General features: G+C 48.2%; 1 protein-coding gene across 6 annotated transcripts; it reads left to right on the top strand.

Annotated features, from left to right (window-relative positions):
• The first annotated feature begins 8,201 nt into the window (after window positions 1-8,201).
• Window positions 8,202-22,008, top strand: FCGR2B (Fc gamma receptor IIb). 6 transcript variants are annotated; one of them, XM_072814772.1, is made up of 8 exons: window positions 8,202-8,412; window positions 12,189-12,209; window positions 13,483-13,737; window positions 16,469-16,723; window positions 17,413-17,535; window positions 18,829-18,885; window positions 21,329-21,366; window positions 21,449-22,008. In XM_072814772.1, the coding sequence occupies exons 1-8, from the start codon at window positions 8,298-8,300 to the stop codon at window positions 21,527-21,529; spliced, it is 945 nt and encodes a 314-aa protein (XP_072670873.1). In that variant the 5' UTR covers window positions 8,202-8,297; the 3' UTR covers window positions 21,530-22,008. The 6 variants fall into 6 exon arrangements, with proteins under 6 accessions (XP_072670873.1, XP_072670874.1, XP_072670875.1 ...); XM_072814773.1 differs by having other exon boundaries at window positions 13,486-13,737; XM_072814774.1 differs by lacking the exon at window positions 18,829-18,885.
• Window positions 22,009-22,357: the final 349 nt, after the last annotated feature.

Consider the following 22,357-nt stretch of genomic DNA (forward strand, 5'->3'; position numbering starts at 1 on the left):
AAGAAGACAATGCTTTAACACACACATGAATTCCCAGAGAAAGTTTCCAGGCTCAAGTGGTGATACCGGTGTAGGACCTGGATGAGATGCCTCAAACCAGAGCCTCCATAACTCAATCATTCTTTCTCCTTTCTTCCCTTCTGTAGTTGTCTTATCTCCCTGACTTCCTCTTCTTTTGGGAGCAGCTGATGATTGTAGTGTTGTCTTGGGCGGCTCTTGAGGAAGTGGCTGTAATGAGGAAACCCTAGAGAGAACTGATTAAACAATCACGGGAATCCACTAAAAGGGCGGTCAGGGTGTTAAGAGGAAGAGAAACAAAACCCAATCGAGCAGAAAAAAAAAAAGAAAAGAGCACCTCCTGAATCAAGTGGCTAGAATCTGAGAATATCTGAGCTGGAACCATTGTTGCTCATAACATTGATTGGCCCTTTCCAAACGAAGTCCATAAACAATGTTCCCACTGGAAGCAGTAGATGAGATTCTCCTGGTCTTCTAATGACAGTAATAATGAAGACTAAGTTTGTAGGCTAGGTTCTGCGGTAAGCATTGTTAGGAAGAAGATGACAAACCCAAAATGGAATCACTCGCGCTAAACCCCACGTCATCAAACTGAGACTTAATTTCAGTTTTGGCTCTTCCAGAAATGGAATCTTAAACCAATCACTATTCGCCTAATCTGCATAAATTAGGTAATCTGCTTGACAGACCTCAGTCATCCCCTAAAGGAAAAGTAATCTTGCCCGAACCAATCTGCTTTTAGGCCTTATTATAACTTCCTTGTCTCTGCTCCCTTCTGCCTATAAAATTTGCATTTTTGGACAGCTCCTCGGAGCTCTTTTCTTTGTGCTAGATTGGATGCTGCCCAATTAAGGAATCATTGAGTAGAACCAATAAGATCCTCAAAATTTACTCAGTTGAATTTTGTTTTTTTTTTAATAACATTATTTGTAGATTTTCTGATTTAACTTTAAGAACTTTATAAGGTAAGTGCTAATGTAACCTCCATTTAAAAGATGAAACAACAGAGTTTTAAAAAGATGGATCTTGGGGATCCCTGGGTGGCTCAGCGGTTCAGGGCCTGCCTTTGACCCAGGGCGTGATCCTGGAATCCCGTGATTGAGTCCCACGTCGGGCTCCCTGCATGGAGCCTGCTTCTCCCTCTGCCTCTCTCTCTCTCTCTCTCTCTCTGTGTCTATCATGAATAAATAAATAAAATCTTTAAAAAAATGAAAATAAAAAGATGGATCTAAGATTACACAGCTGGTAAGGGTGAGGTTCTTGATCTGGGTTTGTCTGTCTCCAAAGTCCATGCATGTAATTAGGTTTTTCCCAAATGAGCGGCGGATCAGTGGGCTTTCCTGATTTTTAAATCATCATACCTTTCCTATTTCCAGACAAACACATTTTAACTCAAGTTGTCTCTTTCAGAGAAGTCTTTCTCATCATATTTAAGTTTCAATAAATAGTGTGCCTCTATACTGGTATCCATTTTCTTTTAGAAATATCTCTTTGCATTTGTTCTTTAGTTTTCTCCCAGCTGTGATGGGAAAGAGAGACTCTTATTTCTGTAGAGAGACTTCCTTTTGGTCTCTCTACAGGAAATAATTTTCCTCCTACCCTTTGAGGATTTGGGCTGAAACACTTCCGGTCTCCTCAGTAACAAAAGACAGAATAAAGGGGAAAACCAAACATAATGTAAATAATATGAATACCTCCTGTATACATGGGAAATATCCAGGAAAACTGAGTGACTCCCCCAAATGGCCCAAGCCATCACTTAAATACTATCTTCAGCTAAAGACAAAAGAAAAACTAATTTTTTGGAGGGAGAAGGGGGAACCGGTTGTAAGAGGTTATTAGGAAAAGCACAGTAAAAGGTATAATTCTTATATTGATTTAAATCTATGCCTTTTCCATTGATAAGAGTTTATGGTGATTCAGAGTCATCCTTCTCAATCTGGCCCCAGGAGCGAAACTCCCTTAAAAATGGAGATTTCGGGATCCCTGGGTGGCGCAGCGGTTTGGCGCCTGCCTTTGGCCCAGGGCGCGATCCTGGAGACGTCGGGCTCCCGGTGCATGGAGCCTGCTTCTCCCTCTGCCTGTGTCTCTTCCTCTCTCTCTCTCTCTCTCTCTGTTACTATCATAAATAAATAAAAATTTAAAAAAAAATGGAGATTTCCTTATAAATGTAAATGTCCCTTACAAAAGGGTAATTCCTACTTGGTTTTCAGAACTTCTCTTTTGTCTGCAGTTACTTAAAAACAACCTGCTTGAGATCATTCTTATGTCAAAGAGGCATATTTGGGGTGGCACATTCTGCTCCCCTTCACAACAAATCACAGCCAACAAGGCTTTTGCAAATAAGTGCAAATAAGTGAAGTGCTTAAGCTATAGCCAACAAAATGATTCCTTTGATCTGCTTCCAACTTTTCTCTATAAAAATCTTTTCCTAAGCTTCTGTTGGTGGACTGCTCCTAACCACTTCCAGATTCCCAATAGAAATTGATTTTTGCTCAAATAAACTCTTAAAAATTTTTAAAAATATGCCCCAGTTTATCTTTTAACTGTTGCCTCATGTGCAAATGAGGATGGATATAGTTTACCTTCTGAAATTGTTGTATTAGAGGTAATATATATAAAAAATGCCTCCTCTAAAGTAAGCATCCATATGCTTACATAGTAACTATTAATTTTGGTCTTTTAACGTGTTCATTATATATCGCTCTATGTTTTTGTTTTGTTAAATGACAATGAAGGAACAAGTGTTATGTCCTTTATTTCAGGGAGTTTGAACTTGGCCCACTAAACTGGACCGTTGGAAATGAGGGAGAAGTTTGTAATGGGCAGAACTAAAGGATCACCAGCATCATGGACCAAGTGTAGTCTTTTTTTTTTTTTAATTTTTATTTATTTACTTATGATAGTCACAGAGAGAGAGAGAGAGGCAGAGACACAGGCAGAGGGAGAAGCAGGCTCCATGCATCGGGAGCCTGATATGGGATTCGATCCCGGGTCTCCAGGATCACGCCCTGGGCCAAAGGCAGGCGCCAAACCGCTGCGCCACCCAGGGATCCCCCAAGTGTAGTCTTTGGTGACAAACCCAATAATCATATAGGTTTCCCTGTTTGCAAGAGCTCCAGAAATAAAGATGATAGCATTTTGTTTCCAAGAGTCAGAAAGAGGAAGAAGGAGGCCAAAACAGGTTACAAAGGGGTGAATGGGGTTCTTGATGAGAGGGGAAAGGACCAGGATTCTTATGCCAATGTCTTGGATTAGAAGCAGTCTACTTCATGATGTCAGCATCTTCTCATTCTAATAAGCTTGATTTTGATGTCTCTGGCATTTGTATAGGACCAGATGTCAGGTGGAGCCTTCCTCAGTTGTGAAATACACACTCAAATTTCAACACTTTATAATTTGGCAGCAGTGTCAGTGGTCAACAATTCTTAATAGTCTTCTTTCTGGGGATCCCTGGGTGGCTCAGCAATTGAGCGTCTGTCTTCGGCCCAGTGCAGGATCCTGGAGTCCCGGGATCGAGTCCCAGGATCGAGTCCCGTGTCAGGCTCCCTGCATGGAGCCTGCTTTTCCCTCTGCCTGTGTTTCTGCCTCTCTCTCTCTCTCTCGTTCTGTGTGTGTGTCTTTCATGAATAAATGAATAAAAGCTTAAGAAAAATAGTGTTCCTTCTGAGTCTCACTTTTGCTAAAGTGTTAGAGAAGCTTCTTGCTCAATAGCAGATGCCAAAAGTTAAAACAAGGAATAAACAAACCACTTAACTCATGCTCTAACTAAAGCCCATTGTGCTTATTTCTTATTTTACTTTCTTGAGGCAATGATGAAAATTTAAGTAGGATGTTTTGCAATGACTGAGAACATTCCAGCTGCCAGGCGAGCGAAGCCCTGATAGGAACAGAATGCTTACGAGATCATACCCTCTACCCCCGCACATCCTCTTCCCTACCCATGATCAGAAGCTGAACACATACTGACCCCCATCCCTGATCATGTGCTCTCAGCCTGCTGTCTTGCATATACCACCCCACATCCTCAACCTCTCTCTCTTTCTTTTTCCTAAATTATTTATTCATGAGAGATACAGAGAGAGAAAGGCAGAGACCTAGGCAGGGGGAGAAGCAGGCTTCCTGTGGGGAGCCCGATGTGGGACTTGATCCCAGGACCCCGGGGTCACAACCTGAGCCAAAGGCAGATGTTCAACCACTGAGCCACCCAGGTGGCCCAACAATTGGGGACTTTTAGACTAGCATTCTGTGAATTGGTAAATTCACAAAAACATTTCATAGTTTCTAGCAGTGTATTCTTCCTCATAGTAAATGTTTTCAGTGTGACACCAACTGTGTTTACTAATACACTCAGACGTTTTTACTTACTCTGTATAAGGAAACCCAAAGTGAATAAACCTGTGCTCAGTAATTAATATTTCAGTATTTTATTTTATTTAGAAATGACCTAGTCAACAAATACCCATCATTTACTGTATCTTAGTATAACATTAAGATTTTAAGTTATCAGAAAGATTTTGGAAACTATATTTTTTAAGGTTTAATTTATTTATTTGAGAGAAAGGAGAGATTGAGTGCAAGTGGGGGTCGGGAGAAGGACAAGCAGACTGCACTGAGCCCAGAGCCCAACGAGGGGCTTGACTAGGGGCTTGATCTCATAACCCTGAGATCATGACCTGAGCTGGAACGCTTAAAGGTCAAACGCCTAAGCGACTGAGCCACCCAGGCATCCTGGAAATTATTATTATTATTATTATTATTATTTTATGATAGTCATACAGAGAGAGAGAGAGAGAGAGAGAGGCAGACACACAGGAGGAGGGAGAAAAAAAAGAAAAAAAAAAGAAAAAGAAATAAATTAAAAAAAAAAAAAAAAAGGAGGAGGGAGAAGCAGGCTCCATGCACCGGGAGCCCGACGTGGGACTTGATCCCGGGTCTCCAGGATCGCGCCCTGGGCCAAAGGCAGGCGCCAAACCGCTGCGCCACCCAGGGATCCCCCAATTATGCTTTTAACAAGAATATCCACCCCCTTCACCCTCACCCCCACAAATATTTCTTTATAGTGACAGACACTTGAATGGATTTTATTTTATTTTTAGAAAATATTTTATTTTTAAGTAATCTCCACATGCAACGTGGGGCTCAAATTTACAACCCCAAGATCAAGAGTCACATGCTCTACAGACTGAACCAACCAGGTGCCCCTTGAATGAATTTTAATACTCTGGCTTGTGCCTACTTAGATTTTGATGGGTTATTGGTCAAAAAAGTCCAAATTTCTTGTCTTCATTTATTTCCTCATGTCCTCCAGTTGTTTATGCTGTGGACTTGCCTTGAGGCTTATGGGTCCCTAAGGGCTGCAATCATGCTTTCTTTTGATTGAGGAGGACCCATTATTTTCCCTTGTTGAAGTAATCCTCCCTATTTCAACCAGATTTACTGTTTCAGGCTGCCTGAGCATAGTCCATGAGACCTGTCAGTACCTCTAAAAGGTACTTTGCAGACAAAGTAGGCTCCAAACCCAAATGTTATGACTCATTAGGTCTCATCATGAAAAATCCAGTCTCTCACACCCCAAGTTTCCACCTGGTAGGATTAGAACAAACAAACTTGAGCTCAGCATATGAAACAGGCAGAGCTCAATCTGAAAAAAAGTTTACCAGAGATCCAGAAAGCAGCCAAAGAGGTAGCAAACCAAAATGGCTCTGGGGGGACCCTCACAGGCATCTAGGCACCAATCCCAGAATCTTCAGCAATAGTCTTGGGATCCCATCCTCATTGCCAAAACTGTCAAATGACAAAACTAAAACAAATTTTAAAACATTTAATTTATTTATGAGAGAGAAAGAGAGAGAGAGAGAGACAAACATATAGGCAGAGGGAGAAGCAAGCTTCCTGCGGGGACCCCATGCAGGCCTCAATCCCCGGGATCATGACCTGAGCCATAGGCAGACTCTCAACCACTGAGCCACCGAGGTGCCCCCAAACTGAAACAAATTAATAAGAAATTTGATGTCCTTTATTTAAGGGAAAACTGTCCATGGATTGGGAAGTGCCTCACAAACAGTGGAGCATTCTTCCTGAGGGATTTGGTGGAAAAGTGAGTTTTATAGAGTATTAGAGGAGGCAATTAGGAAATGACTTGATCAGCTAGAAGGTTGGGGATTTCCCTATAAGGCCAGCAGGTCCTATGTCCTAGGATAAGGTAAGTTAGCTAAAGCTGAGTTGGAAGATTGTGATTGGTGTATGTGAGATTTCCTTGACAGGTGTTTCCTGTAAGCACAGGCTGACTTAGGTTTAGATTTTGTGACATGGGCCAGGCCACTGGCAGTGGGGCTTCCATCTTGTGGGTCTTGATATACACGTTTATTTTATCAGTTTCTTTTTATTTTATTTTATTTTTATTATAGCCACAGAGAGAGAGAGAGAGAGAGAGAGAGAGGCAGAGGGAGAAGTAGGCTCCATGCACCGGGAGCCCGACGTGGGATTCGATCCCGGGTCTCCGGGATCGCACCCTGGGCCAAAGGCAGGCGCCAAACCGCTGCTCCACCCAGGGATCCCCTATTTTATCAGTTTCTAATGATATTTTTGAAGTATTGATGTCAGATCACTGGACTCTTGTCACTGGGCAAGAAATTCACCTAAAAATCAGATAGGGCTGGAGGTAGATTGGGATAGGGGCCCTGACTGGGGCCAGTAGTAAGATCCTGTGGTTGATGGGCTGAGGCTGTTGAGGTTTCTGAAGATCACAGGTATGAGAAGAGATTTTACAGTCTTATTTCCTTGAGTCACACAGCTTACTTCCTGTGAGGGCACTTGGGAAAGAGGCTCCAGGAAGGGGCCCCAAGAAGAGTATCTTATATTCTGGGGATGTTGAAGGTGAAAAAATGGTGATGAGGATGATGGCAGAAAGCAGGAAAAGGAAACTGGCCTTCACTGGATATGCATGATGCACCACACGCTCTGCTAGTACTCAAATTTTCTTTTCTTTTCCAGAAACCTTGAGTGCAGTGATTCTCAATGAGGGGCAGTTTTACCTTTCAGAGAACATTTGTCAAAGTCTAGAGACATTTTTGTTTTCACAACTAGGGGGTGCCACTGGCATCTAGTGGGTGGGGCCAGAGATGCTCGTAATCATTCTACGATGTACAGGACAGTTCCTCACAATAGTTCCCCAATGAGAACTATTTGGCCCAAAGTGTCAAAAGTACTGAGACTGAGAAATCCTGCATGCAAGGTAGGCACGACCACCTTCATTTTTATAGACAAGTAATCTGAGCTTGTGAGAAGCTAGCTGACATTCAAAACTAGACTTATATAGCTCCAAGGCCCAAGCTCCTTCACCAAGCCATAGTGATAGGAACAGTGATGGGAATAAGTAAAGGTAAAGAATCAGGGCACAAGTTAGGGTTCAAAAGACATCTGCTGAAGGAACAAGCAAAAGGATGAATGCCAGGTTTGCCTGGATGGCTCAGTCAGTTGGGCGTCCAACTCTTGTTTTTGACTCAGATCTAATTCTACAAATCCTAACAGGACTATTTCTAGCTATACATTTCACATCAGCTATAACAACAACCCAATCTTCTTCCATCATTCCCCCTGCCACTGCATGCGTGCTCTCTCTATCAAATAAATAAATAAATCTTAAAAAAAAAAAAAAGAATGATACCAGAGGAGACTAAGAGGATGAGTCTAATCATCCTATTGCCACCCTGACACATATCCTTGTTCTTGCTCCACAGTCCATGAGTAGTAAGTCAGGGATTATGATAGCAAAGAAAATCAAATAATGGTGGGGGGCTTGGGGCCACCCCGCCCCCTGTCAGTTTCAGGAGCACCAGGGCCTCCAAATGAAACTTGAAGTCAGAGAAGACTGGCTGTTCATTCTGTTCAGTTGCCTTATCTAAAGAGAGATAAAGAGATGAAGAGATAGGAGGTTCTGAGCTGAGTTTGGGTGATCATTCCCTTCTTACTCCCAGAGGTTGAGCCCAGCTGTGTCCCAAAAGAAGAGGAAGTTGTTTCCCAGTTTCTAAAATTTCTGTGAATTTGGAATTGGTCTGAGCCAGATCCATTCTGGGAAGCTCTGAATCTTCTGGGAGGGAACAGTTGAGAGGAAAAACGGTGGAAGGGGAGGAGCCTGTGATAAAACAACATTTCTTTTCACTTCCTCTTTTGGATTTCAGAATTTGTCTGTCCTCTGGGGTGGAATCTGTCAAATCTCAAGAGAAGCCTGTGCCTGCCACACTGGTGCTGCTAGAGCTGACGTGTGCCAGGAATTGATGAGGATCCTCTCGGTCCTCTCCCTCCCTGCTGCTGATAGTGACCAGGCTGGTTGCATGCCCTGCCTTTGTCGTTTGGGTGACATGCTACTGTGGGCAGCTCTGCTACTCCTGGGTGAGTCCTGTCCTCACAGGGAGGTGGGGCGGGGAGGCAGGTGCACTTTCCTAACTCAGCTGCTGCTACCTGGGTTGGGCTGAGCTTGGGCAAGGATGAGGGGTAGCAGGGAAGCAATCAGGAGAATGGGGAGGGTCAAGAGGCTGATGAAGATCAAACCACTGGCTTGGGCAAATGATGAAATTGGCAGAGTAGTTGTTTTCAGTGTCTTTTGCCCAATATCCCTGGGCAGCCAGGTCCCTGATGTCCTGCTGCTACCTACATCTGAACCTGCTCTGAGGAAAGCCCAGTGACCTAGACTTGAGTGGCTAATGAGTGGCCAGGGTGCTTCCTTTCCTTAGAAATCTGTTTCACAGGGACCAAATCTTAGGTGGGAGTGCGGATGTTGTCTTGGACGAGGGGTGGGCAGGAAGCAATAGGGCACTTGGTGGTGGGGCAGTACCCATTCTCTGTGCCCCTGAAGCCACTTTAGGCAGCAGAACCCTATTCTGTGTATGTGTTAGATTCCCCTGGGAAGAAGCACAAAAGGGTCTGGGTTATCCAGGGAACAGGGACTCAGAGAACTCAAAACCCGGGCATTTCTGGAATCGTCAATCATAGGACCAGAGAAATCATGCATGCTTCCTTGTACTGCACACGCATGGGGATAGGTCCTGGCTCTAATCAGCGAGAAATTCGGGGTCCTAGGTCCAGATGGTGGGAGGAAGTCTAGGAAGGCCAACTAGGGGAGCCCTATTACCAGGATTGTCTCTCTAAGCTCAATTCCTAGAGTTTGTACCCTCAAATACACTTTAGGATGGCCCCAGAGGAAGACATGTAGCCCCTCTCAAGATAGGTGCTATGACTGATGATAAAATCTGGTCATCTCTGGAAGCCCTTGGCCCTCAATGCTGAATGATACGGGGTTAGGAGTATATGTGCTGCCGAAGCGAGCACTGATACGGGGTTAGGAGGTAGAGGTGAGGAAGAGAGAGTATTCCTTCCTGAGCAGGACAAAATGGACTGAAGTAGAATAACAGGTAAAAGGAGCATTAAACTAATCATTTTTCATATGAAGAAGCTCGGGCCTGGAGAGGTGATATGCTTCTCCATCTCTGCTGATAGAGCTAACAACGTGCCAGTCATCTGGGCCAGACTCCTGGGCACAACTTGATATTTTCTTCCATTTGCCCTTTTGCTAAGTCACCAAGGATGTGCTCCATTTCCCCATTCTTATTTGGACCATAATATTTAGGCCTTCATCACTCAATAACTCAACTTCTACAACAGCCTCTGATCCCATCTCAACTATTCCTGTCTCCTCTACTCTGAATCTGTGCTGCACACCAAGGCCATGACATCTTCAAGTACAGCTATAGCTGAGTCACTGAACTTCAGAAATGCCTCCGGTGCTGCTCCATTGCCTGCTAACTAAGTCCCCAATCCTACCCTCTTAACCATGTTCCCATTGACCCAAGTGGATCTTCCTCTACAACCAGGCACTGCATTTCCCACTTTCTACAGATTCCACAAACTGCCTTGCTTAAACATTAAATAATTGCTATGAACAGGCCCTATTCTAGGACTTGGAGATTTACCAAAGAACAAGACAGACAGCCTTCCTGATATAAAGCACAAAGACTTTGTCTCCCTTACAATGACTCTATTGAGTGTGTATTCACGACCATTTGTTGAGTGTGGAATGAATAAATGGCTGATGACTTCTCTAGACTCTTCTCATCTCTTTCTTGTTTCTCCTCTACCCCTCCTCTTAGGTTCTACTTCTTTATTTGCTCTCCTATTCACTGTCCCGCTTGCCAACCTGACATACCCTGTTTTTTAGTTATCACTTCTATGTCGACAACTTCCAAACCTGTCTTTCTTGCTTATGTCAACTACATTTTATGTTTTCACCTGCTGGTTGGACCTCTCCACAATGATATGTACGTCTCTTACAAACAGTTATATAGGTGTGAGCACAAGTAACCTTGTTCCCAGCCATCCACTTACATTACCCCCATTCTCATCAAGTTCCAGGTTTCCTCAGTTTTACCCCTTAAATTTCTCTCATGTGCGTGTCTTTTTCAATTACTATTGTCAATACAACTGTGGCCCCTCCTATCTCCCACCTAGACTCATTCAATAAGTGATTTCCAGAGCATTGGCAAATAAAATTGATATGGCTACTGCCCTCTTTGTGCTTATATTCTCCTAGGAGATATAAACAACATATAGACAGACACATGGGAATAAATATACATTGGAAAGGACCATGAATACGTAAACAGGATACTTTGATAAGAATAGTTTTTGTGGGGAAGAAGAAAGGGCAGCCTACTTAAATAAAATGATATGGAGTGCATTTTCTGAGGAGGTGACACTTGAGCTGGGACTCTGAGTATGGCAAGGATCTAGCTATTTGAAGAGACAAAGGAAACAGGTCTAGAGAAGAGGGATCAACAAACACAAAGCTCCAAGTGTGAAGAATTTAAAGAAGGCTGGTGTTATGGGAGCTCAATGAATAGAGGAAGAGGGGCTTGAGATGAGGCGGGAGAGGTGAGCAAGACCCTTGTCCCATGAGGCCTTGTAAAGATGTACTTTTATTTCAAGAACAGAGGAAGGCTTTTGAAGGCTTCTAATCAAGGGAGTGATATTATCTGACCTGATATTTTAAAGATAACTCTAGCCTTTCTGTGGGAAGTTGATTGTAGGGGACAAAGGAATGAGGAGAGGAGTTGGGAAGCAAGAGAAAGTTGATGGGGACTTAAACTAGAATGGTGGCCGTGAGTAGGGAGCGAAGTTGATGGACTCAGGGCCTGAGTCAGAAGCAGAATCAACAAGATTCACTGATGTGAAGGGAAGAGGCTCAGGAGAGAGAGGGAAATAAAGATGACTTACAGTTTTCAAGCATGAGTAACGGGGGAGATGGTGAAGATGTACACTTGTCTGGGAAGAATGGGAAAGAAAAGTAGTGGACTTAAGAAGGCAGAGTCCAAATTGCAGAGAATGGAAGGAGTATAAATGAGCGCAGACAATGTGGGAAAAAAATGGAGAAATCTGGCTATGAAAGGGAGCAAAGGAATAATTTTGGAATTATAGGTGGGATCAAGGTTTTTTTTTTTTTTTTTTAAACGAAAGATCCTGGAAAATGCTTACGTTGATGGGAAAGATCCAGCTAAGAAGAAGGAATCGGGGATGCAGAAGAGGGTGGGAATAACAGAGAGGGGGAAATCCTTGTGAGGGTGATAGGGATTGCGAACCAGGATAGAGACTGACCATGGAGAGGAGGACCGAGACTTCCCCCAGTGAACAGCAAGAAAGGAAGTGGGCAAAGGGGCAGAGAGGTTAGACATTTGAATTGGGGGAAGGTGTGAGATTTCCTGTCTAACTGCTTTTATTTTCTGTGAAGTATGAAGGAAAGGCATCCACTTTAGGCAAGAAGGGATTGGAGGCAGAAGACAGGAAAGTTTTGAGAGTGAGGAAAAGATGAGTGTCACTGCTGAAAGCCGCAGAGCAGATTTACTAGAGAAAGTGTCAGACTGGCAGTTCAGTGCCCTTTTGAATATGGTGACCATTGATTTATAGAGACACCCATTGCCTGCTTGTGTGGTCATTTTAGTACCACAGAGCTGAACAAGTAAAGGTGTGGACTGTACAGCTGGATTTAACAGAGACAGAGAAGGGCAAGGGAGTTAAGGAGATTTGCATGGAGGGGATTTTTTTTTGGAAGTGATTCTTGTAATGATGAGTCATCAAATCTAAACCCTGGGCTGATCTTTGCTTTCTCTCTTAAACAGCTCCAGTTGCTGGGACACCTGGTAAGTACTCCACCCACATCCTCTCCCTCCCCCAGCTACCCTCTTCTTGTGCTCCCAGCACCCCGCCTGGAGGTGAATGCACCTAGAAAGCACCAGTAACCCAGGATCGAGGTGGAGCCAGGAAGGAGTAATGCTCCCAGGAGATGCCCTGACCCTTTACCTGTCTCCTTTCTCTTTCCCCTCCTCTCAGAGAAGCAGAGGATAGGCAGCCATGGTGCACAGGTGCTTTAACCCTTCTGGTTCTGAGAGGGTGAGACATCACAGATATTGTCCCAGAAAATAACTCACCCCCCTCTCTCAGTAAAATCAAGAGCCCAAACATTTTTCGTCTTAGCTGCACGCGAAATCCCATCATCTGCCTAGATTATCTCCATGTGTTGATAAATCCTCCACTTTGCATGACTCTGAGGGCTTCAGGGCCTTGTTCTCTGAACAGAAATAGGAAGAGATTGATTGATTGATTGCACCTCGGTGAAGTACATGCTGCTGCGCACTCCTTTCTCAACACTAGGAATCTCCCACCTCCCAGGCTCCCAGGGAGGGGATGGGGGTGCAGTTCTCCCTGGGGCACTGACCCCAGGGCTCCTTAGACTAGACCTCCAGCCTTTCTTTCTTTTTCTTTCTGAGGCCACAGAGACCCCTCTGTACTTTGGTGCCAAGACAGATCTATTCTAAGGGACAAAGATTGACATCAGGTCAGAATAGAAACCTGATGTCTGACTCATGCCGACACCTCCACCAGCTGCCCCCTACTTGTCTTCATCTGGCTCTAGAGTTTATCCACTAGTGCCCAAAATGCCTCAGTTCAACAGGGAAAGAAAGTGAGTTCCAAAAAAGGTATGGATGTGTAGTGTGTGTGTGTGTGTGTGTGTGTGTGTGAGAGAGAGAGAGAGAGAGAGAGAGAGAGAGAGGAAGAGAGAGAAGGAAAGAAAGGAAGGAAGGAAGAACTGTTTAGGATGACCCCTGGTGAGTCATCCTAGAGTGTTCCAGGATGTTCTAGTGTTTCTAGAGTGTTTGCCTGGCCCCTCTCTCCCTTTCTCTTACCTTTTGCTCTCTGAGGAATGGTCAAGCTCCCTGAGAGCACCTGGCTTCCCGAGGGCCCCTGCGGCAGGATGTATGAGTGAGAGGAATTAGCTACGGTTACAGAACAGTTCTGGGTTCCACTCTCGATGTCCCCAGCAGGACCAGAGGTGCTTCACTGTCTGGAATCTGGGGCCTGCCTAGGCTCTTGGGGCTCCCTTTGCTTCAGCTTCCTCCTCTCTCTGCCCCCCAGCAGGTCTCCCAAAGTCTGTCCTGGACCTCGAGCCCCCGTGGATCAACGTGCTCCAGGGCGACTCCGTGACTCTGAAGTGCCAGGGGGCCCACAGAGCTGAGGAGCACACCCAGTGGTACCATAATGGGAGCTTCCTCCCAATCCTGGTCCAGTCCAACTACAGCTTTGAGGCCAAAAAACAGGACAGTGGGGAGTACAGATGCCAGATGTACCAGACCAGCGTCAGTGACCCTGTGCATCTGGATGTGACTTCCGGTCAGTGGAGGAAGGCCCAGGGGAGTGTCTGGGAGGACAAGGAAAGATGAAATCTGCTTACATGGCAGAGGTTTTGAGGGAAGGGGGGGCAGCAGCCTGTTTACTGGAAAGCATCGTGGTGAGTTGTTTGAAGATGTTTTCATCCACTCACTTCCCTTTTCACCCACTCCCTTTGCTTAGCATGTGTGGTGGCGGTGGATGGTCCTAAGAGATTCCTCAGAATATGTTAGGTTGTTTTGCCTCAGTCCTGATGGAGCAAGAAGGTTACCAGGCTACAAAGAAACACCAGGGGTATGAGAGCAGCAGAAGGAAAATCTGACTGCATAAAAACCCATTTTTGTGGCCATCATGAAGCATAAACAGACCACAGCTGGGCCCTCAGCCTGGGCACTACTAGACATGTGACCATGGTGATTTGCCTGCCATTGGGTTTGACTCCTGGTCTGCTTGTGGGGGGTATTTATGCCTCCCTCCCCAGGTCTGGTGGTAATCAGCATTTCCCCGCCCCCTGCCATCTATGCGACTTGACCTGAAAGTTGTGGTTTTTTTTTTTTATTAGAAAGAAGGAGGAAGGGAGAGAGGGAGGGAGGAAGGGAGGGGCAGAGGCAGAGGGAGAGAGAGAATCTCAAGCAGGCTCCACGCCCAGCACAGAGCCCAACACGGGGCCTCGATATCACAACCCTGAGATCATGACCTGAGCCGGAACCAAGAGTTGAATGCTTAACAGACGGAGCCACCCAGGTGCCCCCCGAAAGTTATGTTTTAACTATGTTTGCATTTCTAGCCCCCAACAAGGGCAGGGCTTAATAAACATTTACTAAACAGATGAATGATTTTACAAAGCTTCTGGCAAAAAGTAACTTTTCCATAAAGAAAAGCCATCAAGTGGGATCCCTGGGTGGCTCAGAGGTTGGGCGTCTGCCTTTGGGTCAGGGCATGATCCTGGAGACCTGGGATCGAGGCCCACATTGGGCTCCCCTCAGGGAGCATGCTTCTCCCTCTGTCTGTGTCTCTCATGAATAAGTAAATAAAATTAAAAGAAAAGAAAAGCCATCATGTGACTATGATGAATGTTGTCACTGTTACTCTTCATCGGGCCCTTTCCCTCACCTGATTCCTAAATTTTCCTCAAAAACACAGTGAGGGCATCCCACCCCTGAGACTGAGCGTGTCCCCGTGTAGCCACAGGCTTGTGAAGGAGATGTGGGCATTTATGGCTTCTCTGCAAGGCTTCCAGGAGGCTGCAGAGGAGTTTCGTTCCCAGACTGATGGATGCTTGAGGAACATCTCATGAACGAATGCCACGAACATTAAGCTGGCCCCTGTTCTCAAGATCCGCGCCAAGACAGGTGTCCGCGGGGAGGACTAAGGGCTAAGGTCGCACAGACCAGCCGAAGGCAGACACCCCCATCATCCGGGTTGTAACTGGTACCAGCAGAGACTTTGCAGGGAAGGAAAGAGCCTTCTGATGACCCACGTCTTCTACTGCGGGATGGCCGAGGCGGAAGAGAAGGGCAGGAATTGGTTGCTGGTGCTACGTGGCAACTTCGGCATCTTCTTTGGGTTCTCCCTCATTTATTCTTTTAAAAGATTTTATTTACTCATGAGAGACACAGAGAAAGAGGGAGAGAGAGAGAGAAAGAGAGAGAGAGAGAGGGAGAGAGAGGCAGAGACAAGGCAGAGGGAGAAGCAGGCTCCATGTAGGGAGCCCGACGTGGGACTGGATCCCGGGTCTCCAGGATCACTCCCTGGGCCGAAGGCAGACGCTAAACCGCTGAGCCACCCAGGGATCCCCTAATTCTTTTTTTTTCTAAGATTTTATTTATTTGAGAGAGAGAGGGAGAGCGAGCATGAGTGGGGGGAGGGGCAGAGGGAGAGGGAGAAGCAGACTCCCCACTGAGCAGAAAAGACCGGACCCCCATCCCAAGACCCCAGGATCACGACCTGAGCCGGAGGCAGATGCTTAACCAACTGAGCCCCCAGGTGCCCCCTTTCTAATTCTGCTCTTGTCTTGTACCTCACCTCTCTTTCCAATTCCAGCTCAGCGCTGGCCTCCAGCTTTAGGGTAAAGATGTACATGAGCTGAGGTCAGCAGTACAAATATCCCCCTTAGGCTCTATTATACAACAAAAATACTATTTTTTCTTCCTTGGTAAAAGGATAAAAATTGGGAGGGAAAAAGTACACAGTAGGGTGATGACACACTTTCAAAGACCCTGCTGCAGTGAAACTCCACATTAACCAACATACACCCAACAACTTGTTGGATCTCCGTGACTTCCTACTCTCCCGAAAGACATGTCTCTGCTGTGTCCCCTCACCTGTCATCTTCTAGGTCAGACTGGGTCCCTCTCCTCCCTCCCCCAGGGAAGGACTGTACCCAGGACTCTCTTGTATCCTTCCTGCATGAGCCTATTGGGCAGGACAGGGCTGTTGCTGCCTTCTCCCAGGACAGGAAAGAGAAGACAGGCATAACCTGAACTCCTACCCTGTGCCAGGCACGACTGTAGATGCCTGGTATTGTTATGTCCATTTTCACAGAGGAGGAATCCAAGGCCCAGAAGAGGCCCAAGACCGTAGAGCTCCGAAACGCTGGAGCCAGCATTAGAGGCCAGAGCCACTGGATTCCAAACTTAAGCTCTTCCCTCCACACACTGAGTCTCACTGGTAAGGATGGTCTCAGAGTTGAGTCAAGACCTCCCGGGTCCTAGGGTCCCTTTGTGTCTTTCAGACTGGCTGCTGCTCCAGACCCCTCGCCTGGTGTTCCAGAAGGGGGAGTCCATCAGGCTGAGGTGCCACAGCTGGAAGAACAAGCTTCTGTACAAGATCACATTCTTCCAGAATGGAAAATCCAAGCAGTTTTCTTCTCTGAATTCCACATTCTTCATCCCAGAAGCAAACCTCAGTCACAGTGGCCACTACCACTGCACAGGGATGATAGGGCAGATGCTGCGCTTGTCACAGCCTGTGGCCATCACTGTCCAAGGTGGGAACTCTGTTGCGATGAAGGAAGGATGATGATCAGGGGTCGGACAATTATGGCCAAGGTCATATGGGCCTACTTGGAGGTCTGAGAAATGCCATGGCCCAAACAGTTGGCCACTGAGGCAAAGCGGGGAGGACTGGGGGCCTTGAGAAATATAGGCCCTGGGCAGCCATAGGGGCCGGGGCTTGGAGCCCTCAGCTTCAGGCCACAGGTGGAAAGGCTGTGTGCCCCTGAAATGCAGGCCCCATGCTAGGGACAGGGCAGGGGTTCCTTAAGCTCCCGGGCGTTCCTGAGACCTGAGGTTTTCTTGTTTCTTCTTAGGTCTCACGTTAGGCCCATTCGCTCCCCAAGGCCTGGCATGTCCCTGACAGTTCAAGGCCTTGCGGGATCCGGTTGTGGTGCCTCCCCCTGGGGGAGGCTTCGGGTCCCCCTCCCTGCTCTCTCGGAGGGCTGACAGAAGCCCTTGCCTCCACCCCTACACCCTCAGTAGCCTGCCTTTACTAGATTAGGGGAGACACCTGTGGGGGGAGGCACAAGTCCAGTCCCAGCCCGGTCTGTGCAGGTGAGGTGGGGGAAGGACCCAGACAAGGGACAAGGGACCCGGACACAAAGCAGCTCCCAGGGAGGAGCCCTGGGCAAGAGCACGGGAGGCGGACGGTACAGCCTGTCCTGAGGTCTGTCTTCCTCAGGATCCGACTCGAGTGACTCCTCGGTGGTGATGACAATTGTGTCTGCGGTCGCTGGCACGGCCGTCGCGGCCATCCTTGCTGCTGTAGTGGCCTGGCTCCGCCTCAGGCGAAAGCAAACTTCAGGTTTGTGGCTTCTCTCGGTTCCTCTTGCTGTCAGTTCCTACTGGGCCAAGACCCTAACCGGAACATTGCCATACCCTCCTCTTTGGGCCAAGAGAATCCTTATAATTCAGACATAGCCTCATATTTCATTCATTCATTCATTCATTCATTCAACGAGGCTTGAAAACACTTGCGTATGTGTCAAGCCCTGCGCTGGGCACGGCGGCTCTCGAGGAGGCCAGTCTCCACTCGCAAGGAGCTCACGGTGCAGTGGGGGAGACAGGGGAACACGAGGGACGCAAGAGCCCACGCCGAGCCTGGCGTGAACCCAGGGAGAAGCTTGCAGCTGAGGCAGCCGAAGCACATGTGGTGGGACCCCCCGGCCCCAGTTTAAACCTCAGCGCCACAGCGGGGTGACCTTGGGGGAGTTGTTCAGGGTCTCTGGGCCCGTGTTTCTTCATCCAGAAATGAGGACACTAAGAGAACCCCTAGGATTGTATGAGGGCGAGTGATGCTGAGCTCTTAGCCGGGCCTGGTTTGTAAGGGACAGCACACGACAGAGCCGTCACCCTTTTGGAGGAGGTGACATCTGAGGGTAGCGGGCAGCTGCGAAGAGGCTGGAAGAGCATTGCAGGCCCGAGGACCAAGGCAGGGACGCGGGGAGCGCGGTGGCCACGGGGCAGTGTGGGTGGGGAGGCAAGGAGGGTGTGTAAGGCGTGTGCTGCAGGCACACGGGCCGGGGGCCAGGTTAGAGCAGGAGGCTGTGCTCTGGGGCTGGTGAGACTGAGGTGGGGCGACCGGGGGCAGGGGTGGGTGGGTGGAGACCTGGCTCACTGGCCTGGCACCCGCACAGTTTGCCCAGCAGCCGGAGGCACCCTGAGCTCTGCTCTCAGGGGTGCCCCGCGAACTCCGGCTCCGGAAAGCTGTCCTTTGCCCCTTAGCACCGACGTCAAGGAGCGCAGGGAGCAGGCCAGGCGCTCTGGAAATCTAATAAGCAAATTGTCACAGTTCATCGCACTGGAAAGCGAGCTTCCTGGAGACAAAGTCTAGAGATGCCCAGAGAGAGGGGGGAAAAGACCCCGCGCCCCTGAGGGAGAAAGCCCTACTCCTAGTACCTCCCAAAGACCAAGCACCTTGGCTTCGTGCACCTGCCCTGGTTCCTGATGCTCCGCAAATAGGAGATTCGCAAGGAGGGGAGGCGTGTGTGGGGGAGGGAGCCCATTGGTTCTAACCCAATCCTGCTCCTGGGCCTTGCCTGAGGACTCAGGCCTCACCCCATAACCCTACTAACCTGCTCTGTGCCCCTCCTCGTAGCTCCCCTGGGAAGCCCCGAGCACAGGGAAATGGGAGAGAGGCTCCCTGAGGCAGCAGGTGAGTGCCCTCCCCGTGTGGGGGCTGCAGGTGCCAGAGGCCTGTGTGAGTTGGGCTGGGGGCTGCGAGCTGGGAGAGGGAGGGGGCGGCGGGAGGAGGAGGGGCTCCAATCGCTTGGTAGCTTCTGAGACTAACTCCTTGGCCTGTGGCAGATAGAGAGGGCAGGGCTGTGCATTTGGGAGCCAGGGATGCTGGGGGCATTTCCAGGGCAGGAAGTCAGGGAGATTAGGGTCCCTCTGTGGGGTTGGGCAGAGCTGGCACAGGACAGAGGTTGGGAGTGGGAAGACAGACCAAGGGGATTAAGAGGAAAAGAGAGGGAGACCGAGGGAATAATCCCCAGACGTGTTGAGGAGCCTGTCTCCGGGTTGATGGGGTACAGGTGGGGCATTAGGAGGAGATCTGAGATGGAGAAAATTCTAGGAGCCTGGGTGCACTAGGGGGCTTCATTTTTGGGCAAAGTCTGTCTCTGATGCCCGCGTGCATTAAGTTTATTAAACATGAGCCTGGCCCTGGCTCTGTAGTGAAGCTGGAGCACGAGGGAACCTGGAACTTTCCAGAGGCGCTCCTGGACAGCAGAAACAGAGGGAGAGGAGGCCCTCGAGGACCCTGTGTCAGATGGCCGGAGTGTGACTCAGAGTGGAACCAACAGATTCGAGAGCTTGAGCAAAATGCCACTTGTCGCGCTGTGCTTTGAGCCAGGCCCTTGTGTTCTTGGCCACGTCCAGTGGGGATGGGGGCCTGAGGCCCCACCAGGCCAAATCAGATCTAGAGAAGAGCCCAAACACCAGGAGAACAGCCCCTTGGAGTTTTGGCTCTGTCTGCACTGGCACGAATACGTTTCATAAGCACTTATGTCACAGCCAGGACCGGGGCTCATGGCTTCCCATCAGCGAGCTGGGATCGTTGAGAAATGCATTGGAAGGAGAGTTCGGGAGGTGGTTTGTTCCAGAATCTGGAGCATGGCAAACAGAGACTCTCTGTGTCCAGGGGGTGAGTGGAGACACTAGATGCATTGTCTCACCCCCTCCCACCCCCGCCTGAGGAATGCTGCTTTGCAGATACTGGGACTACTTTTCACACTGGCAAAATGAATTCGTTGGCAAAAAACATGTGGGAAATTGATGTGTTTTAGCTATTTACCAGGGAAAGCCCTGGCTTGTTTGCTTGCTTCCCTCTTCCTCCCTGGCTTTCACTGTTGCGCTTTCTTTCCTTTTAATGTCAGGGAGCATCACATTCTTCAAAGTGGGACAAAGATGCGCTGCATCTGGCCAGGGCTAAAGCACCCCCCATCCTTGTCTTCTCTCCCTGAAGACCATGGTTGGCAAAAATCTGGACTTTACTTCCCTGTGATGCTGAATATCCAACCCCCCCATCTCTTCCCCGACATCTCAGATCCCTAAAGCTGGCTGTTTTTTTAAATTTTTAAAAATTTTTTAATTTATTTTTTTAAGCTGGCTGGTTTTCTTCGAGAAAAAGTCAGCCAGCCATTCTCTGAAAACTGCGCAGCACAGATGAGGGACTTCCTCTGCCAGTGTGGCCGGGGTGTGACTCATTCTCTTGCACCTCCTCTCCCCACCCCCAAACCCGGTTATTATCTAAATTCATCTTATTTTTTTTTAATTTTTATTTATTTATGATAGTTACAGAGAGAGAGAGAGAGAGGCAGAGACACAGGCAGAGGGAGAAGCAGGCTCCATGCACCGGGAGCCCGATGTGGGATTCGATCCCGGGTCTCCAGGATCGCGCCCTAGGCCACAGGCAGGCGCCAAACCGCTGCGCCACCCAGGGATCCCTAAATTCATCTTATTTTTAAGAAAATGTGAAAGTTAGCCATCTTTGGTGACAGTTTCCTTTAAATCGCTTGGCTGTCTTCAAGTATAACTCGAGTCTGGGCAGCGCACGAAGCTCTTGGCCTACAGGTCCTTGTTTCATGTCTGTTCGGGCTCTGGTTCTGTGGCCTCCCTGCCAGAGTGGTAGGCCCTCTTCTGCAGTGCCCTGCAGTTCTTATTTATTCATGCATTCGCTCATTCATTCATTTGAGATAGAGGGAGAGCACGAATTCATGCGACCTTGAGTGCAGGAGCAGCGGAAGGAGGGGTCGGGGGAGAGGGAGAAGCAGATGCCCCCCTGAGCAGAGGGCTCGACCCCAGGACCCTGAGATCATGACCTGAGCAGAGGGCTCGACCCCAGGACCCTGAGATCATGACCTGAGCAGAGGGCTCGACCCCAGGACCCTGTGATCATGACCTGAGCAGAGGGCTCGACCCCAGGACCCCGAGATCATGACCTGAGCAGAGGACTCGACCCCAGGACCCTGAGATCATGACCTGAGCAGAGGGCTTGACCCCAGGACCCTGAGATCATGACCTGAGCAGAAGGCAGATGCTTAACCGACCGACCGAGCCACCCAGGCGCCTCTGACCTCTGTCCTTTCCGCCCACAGCCAATGTCACTGATACCGAAGAGGCTGCCAAAATTGAGGTGAGCCACCCCAGCCATCCCCCCTTGCCCCTCCTCCCCTGCTGCCTCCACCCCTGTGACTGCTCCCTTCTGCCATCTCCAGGCTGAGAACACCATCACCTACTCGCTCCTCCAGCACCCGGAGGAGGAGACAGAGGCCCCGGATTACCAGAACCAGATTTAGTCTCCATCGACTTGCCTGAGACCCGGGGAAGAGAATCCGAGAGACGGGGATGCAGGCCCGAGTTCCCCGTGGGAAAGACAAGAGGATGCCACAGCTCCAGAGAAGGAGGGGGACCCTTCCAGGGTCATCTGCGTGAATCCTGAAGGCTCCCTGTCCTCAAAGTCACAGACTGTACTGGTTCCTTCTGTGTCTCAGCACCTCTCGCCATCTAGACTCTTCTCCATACATCCACAAAGCAGATACAAATTACTTGGATTAGGAGATCGTAGCAACATGGGAAAGGCTTATGTTATAGGTTACCTGAGAAAAATTATGTAGGTGTATATGATTCAGGAATGTTGAAACAGACTGACGTTTGCCAACAACTTAGAAGTGATGGTTTCGGGGTGATGAGATTATTGGTGATTTTCATCTTCTTTCTTTATTTTTCTGTACAGATCATGTATTACATTTTATAATAAAATACTAGAAAAACAGCATGCCCTTTGCCTTCCAAAGGCTGTGTGGGTTGGAGTGTGGACTGACCTGTTTCTTCTCAAGGATAAAAATCTTGGGGAGGTGGTAATGGGTAGGACGTGGGGGAGAGGGAAGATTTGGAGTATAGGAGAGTGTCCCTCTTCTTAAAACTGAATACTCTTGGGGCCCCTGGGTGGCTCAGTGGTTGAGCATCTGCCTTTGGCTCAGGTCATGATCCCGGGGTCCTCGGATCAAGTCCCACATCAGGCTCCCCGCAGGAAGCCTGCCTCTCCTCTGCCTATATCTCTGCTTCTCTCTTTGTGTCTCTGATGAATAAATAAACATAAAAAAATTAATACTCTTCTTCCAATG

This window comes from Canis lupus, chromosome 38 (assembly GCF_048164855.1).
Source record: "Canis lupus baileyi chromosome 38, mCanLup2.hap1, whole genome shotgun sequence".
Classification (NCBI taxonomy): domain Eukaryota; kingdom Metazoa; phylum Chordata; class Mammalia; order Carnivora; family Canidae; genus Canis; species Canis lupus.

Coding starts and splice junctions, on each gene's coding strand:
- FCGR2B (XM_072814772.1), top strand. CDS start 8,298: ATGAGGATCCTCTCGGTCCTCTCCCTCCCTGCTGCTGATAGTGACCAG. Junction 13,738..16,468: donor GCATCTGGATGTGACTTCCG/GTCAGTGGAGGA, acceptor TGTGTCTTTCAG/ACTGGCTGCTGCTCCAGACC. Junction 21,367..21,448: donor AAGAGGCTGCCAAAATTGAG/GTGAGCCACCCC, acceptor TGCCATCTCCAG/GCTGAGAACACCATCACCTA.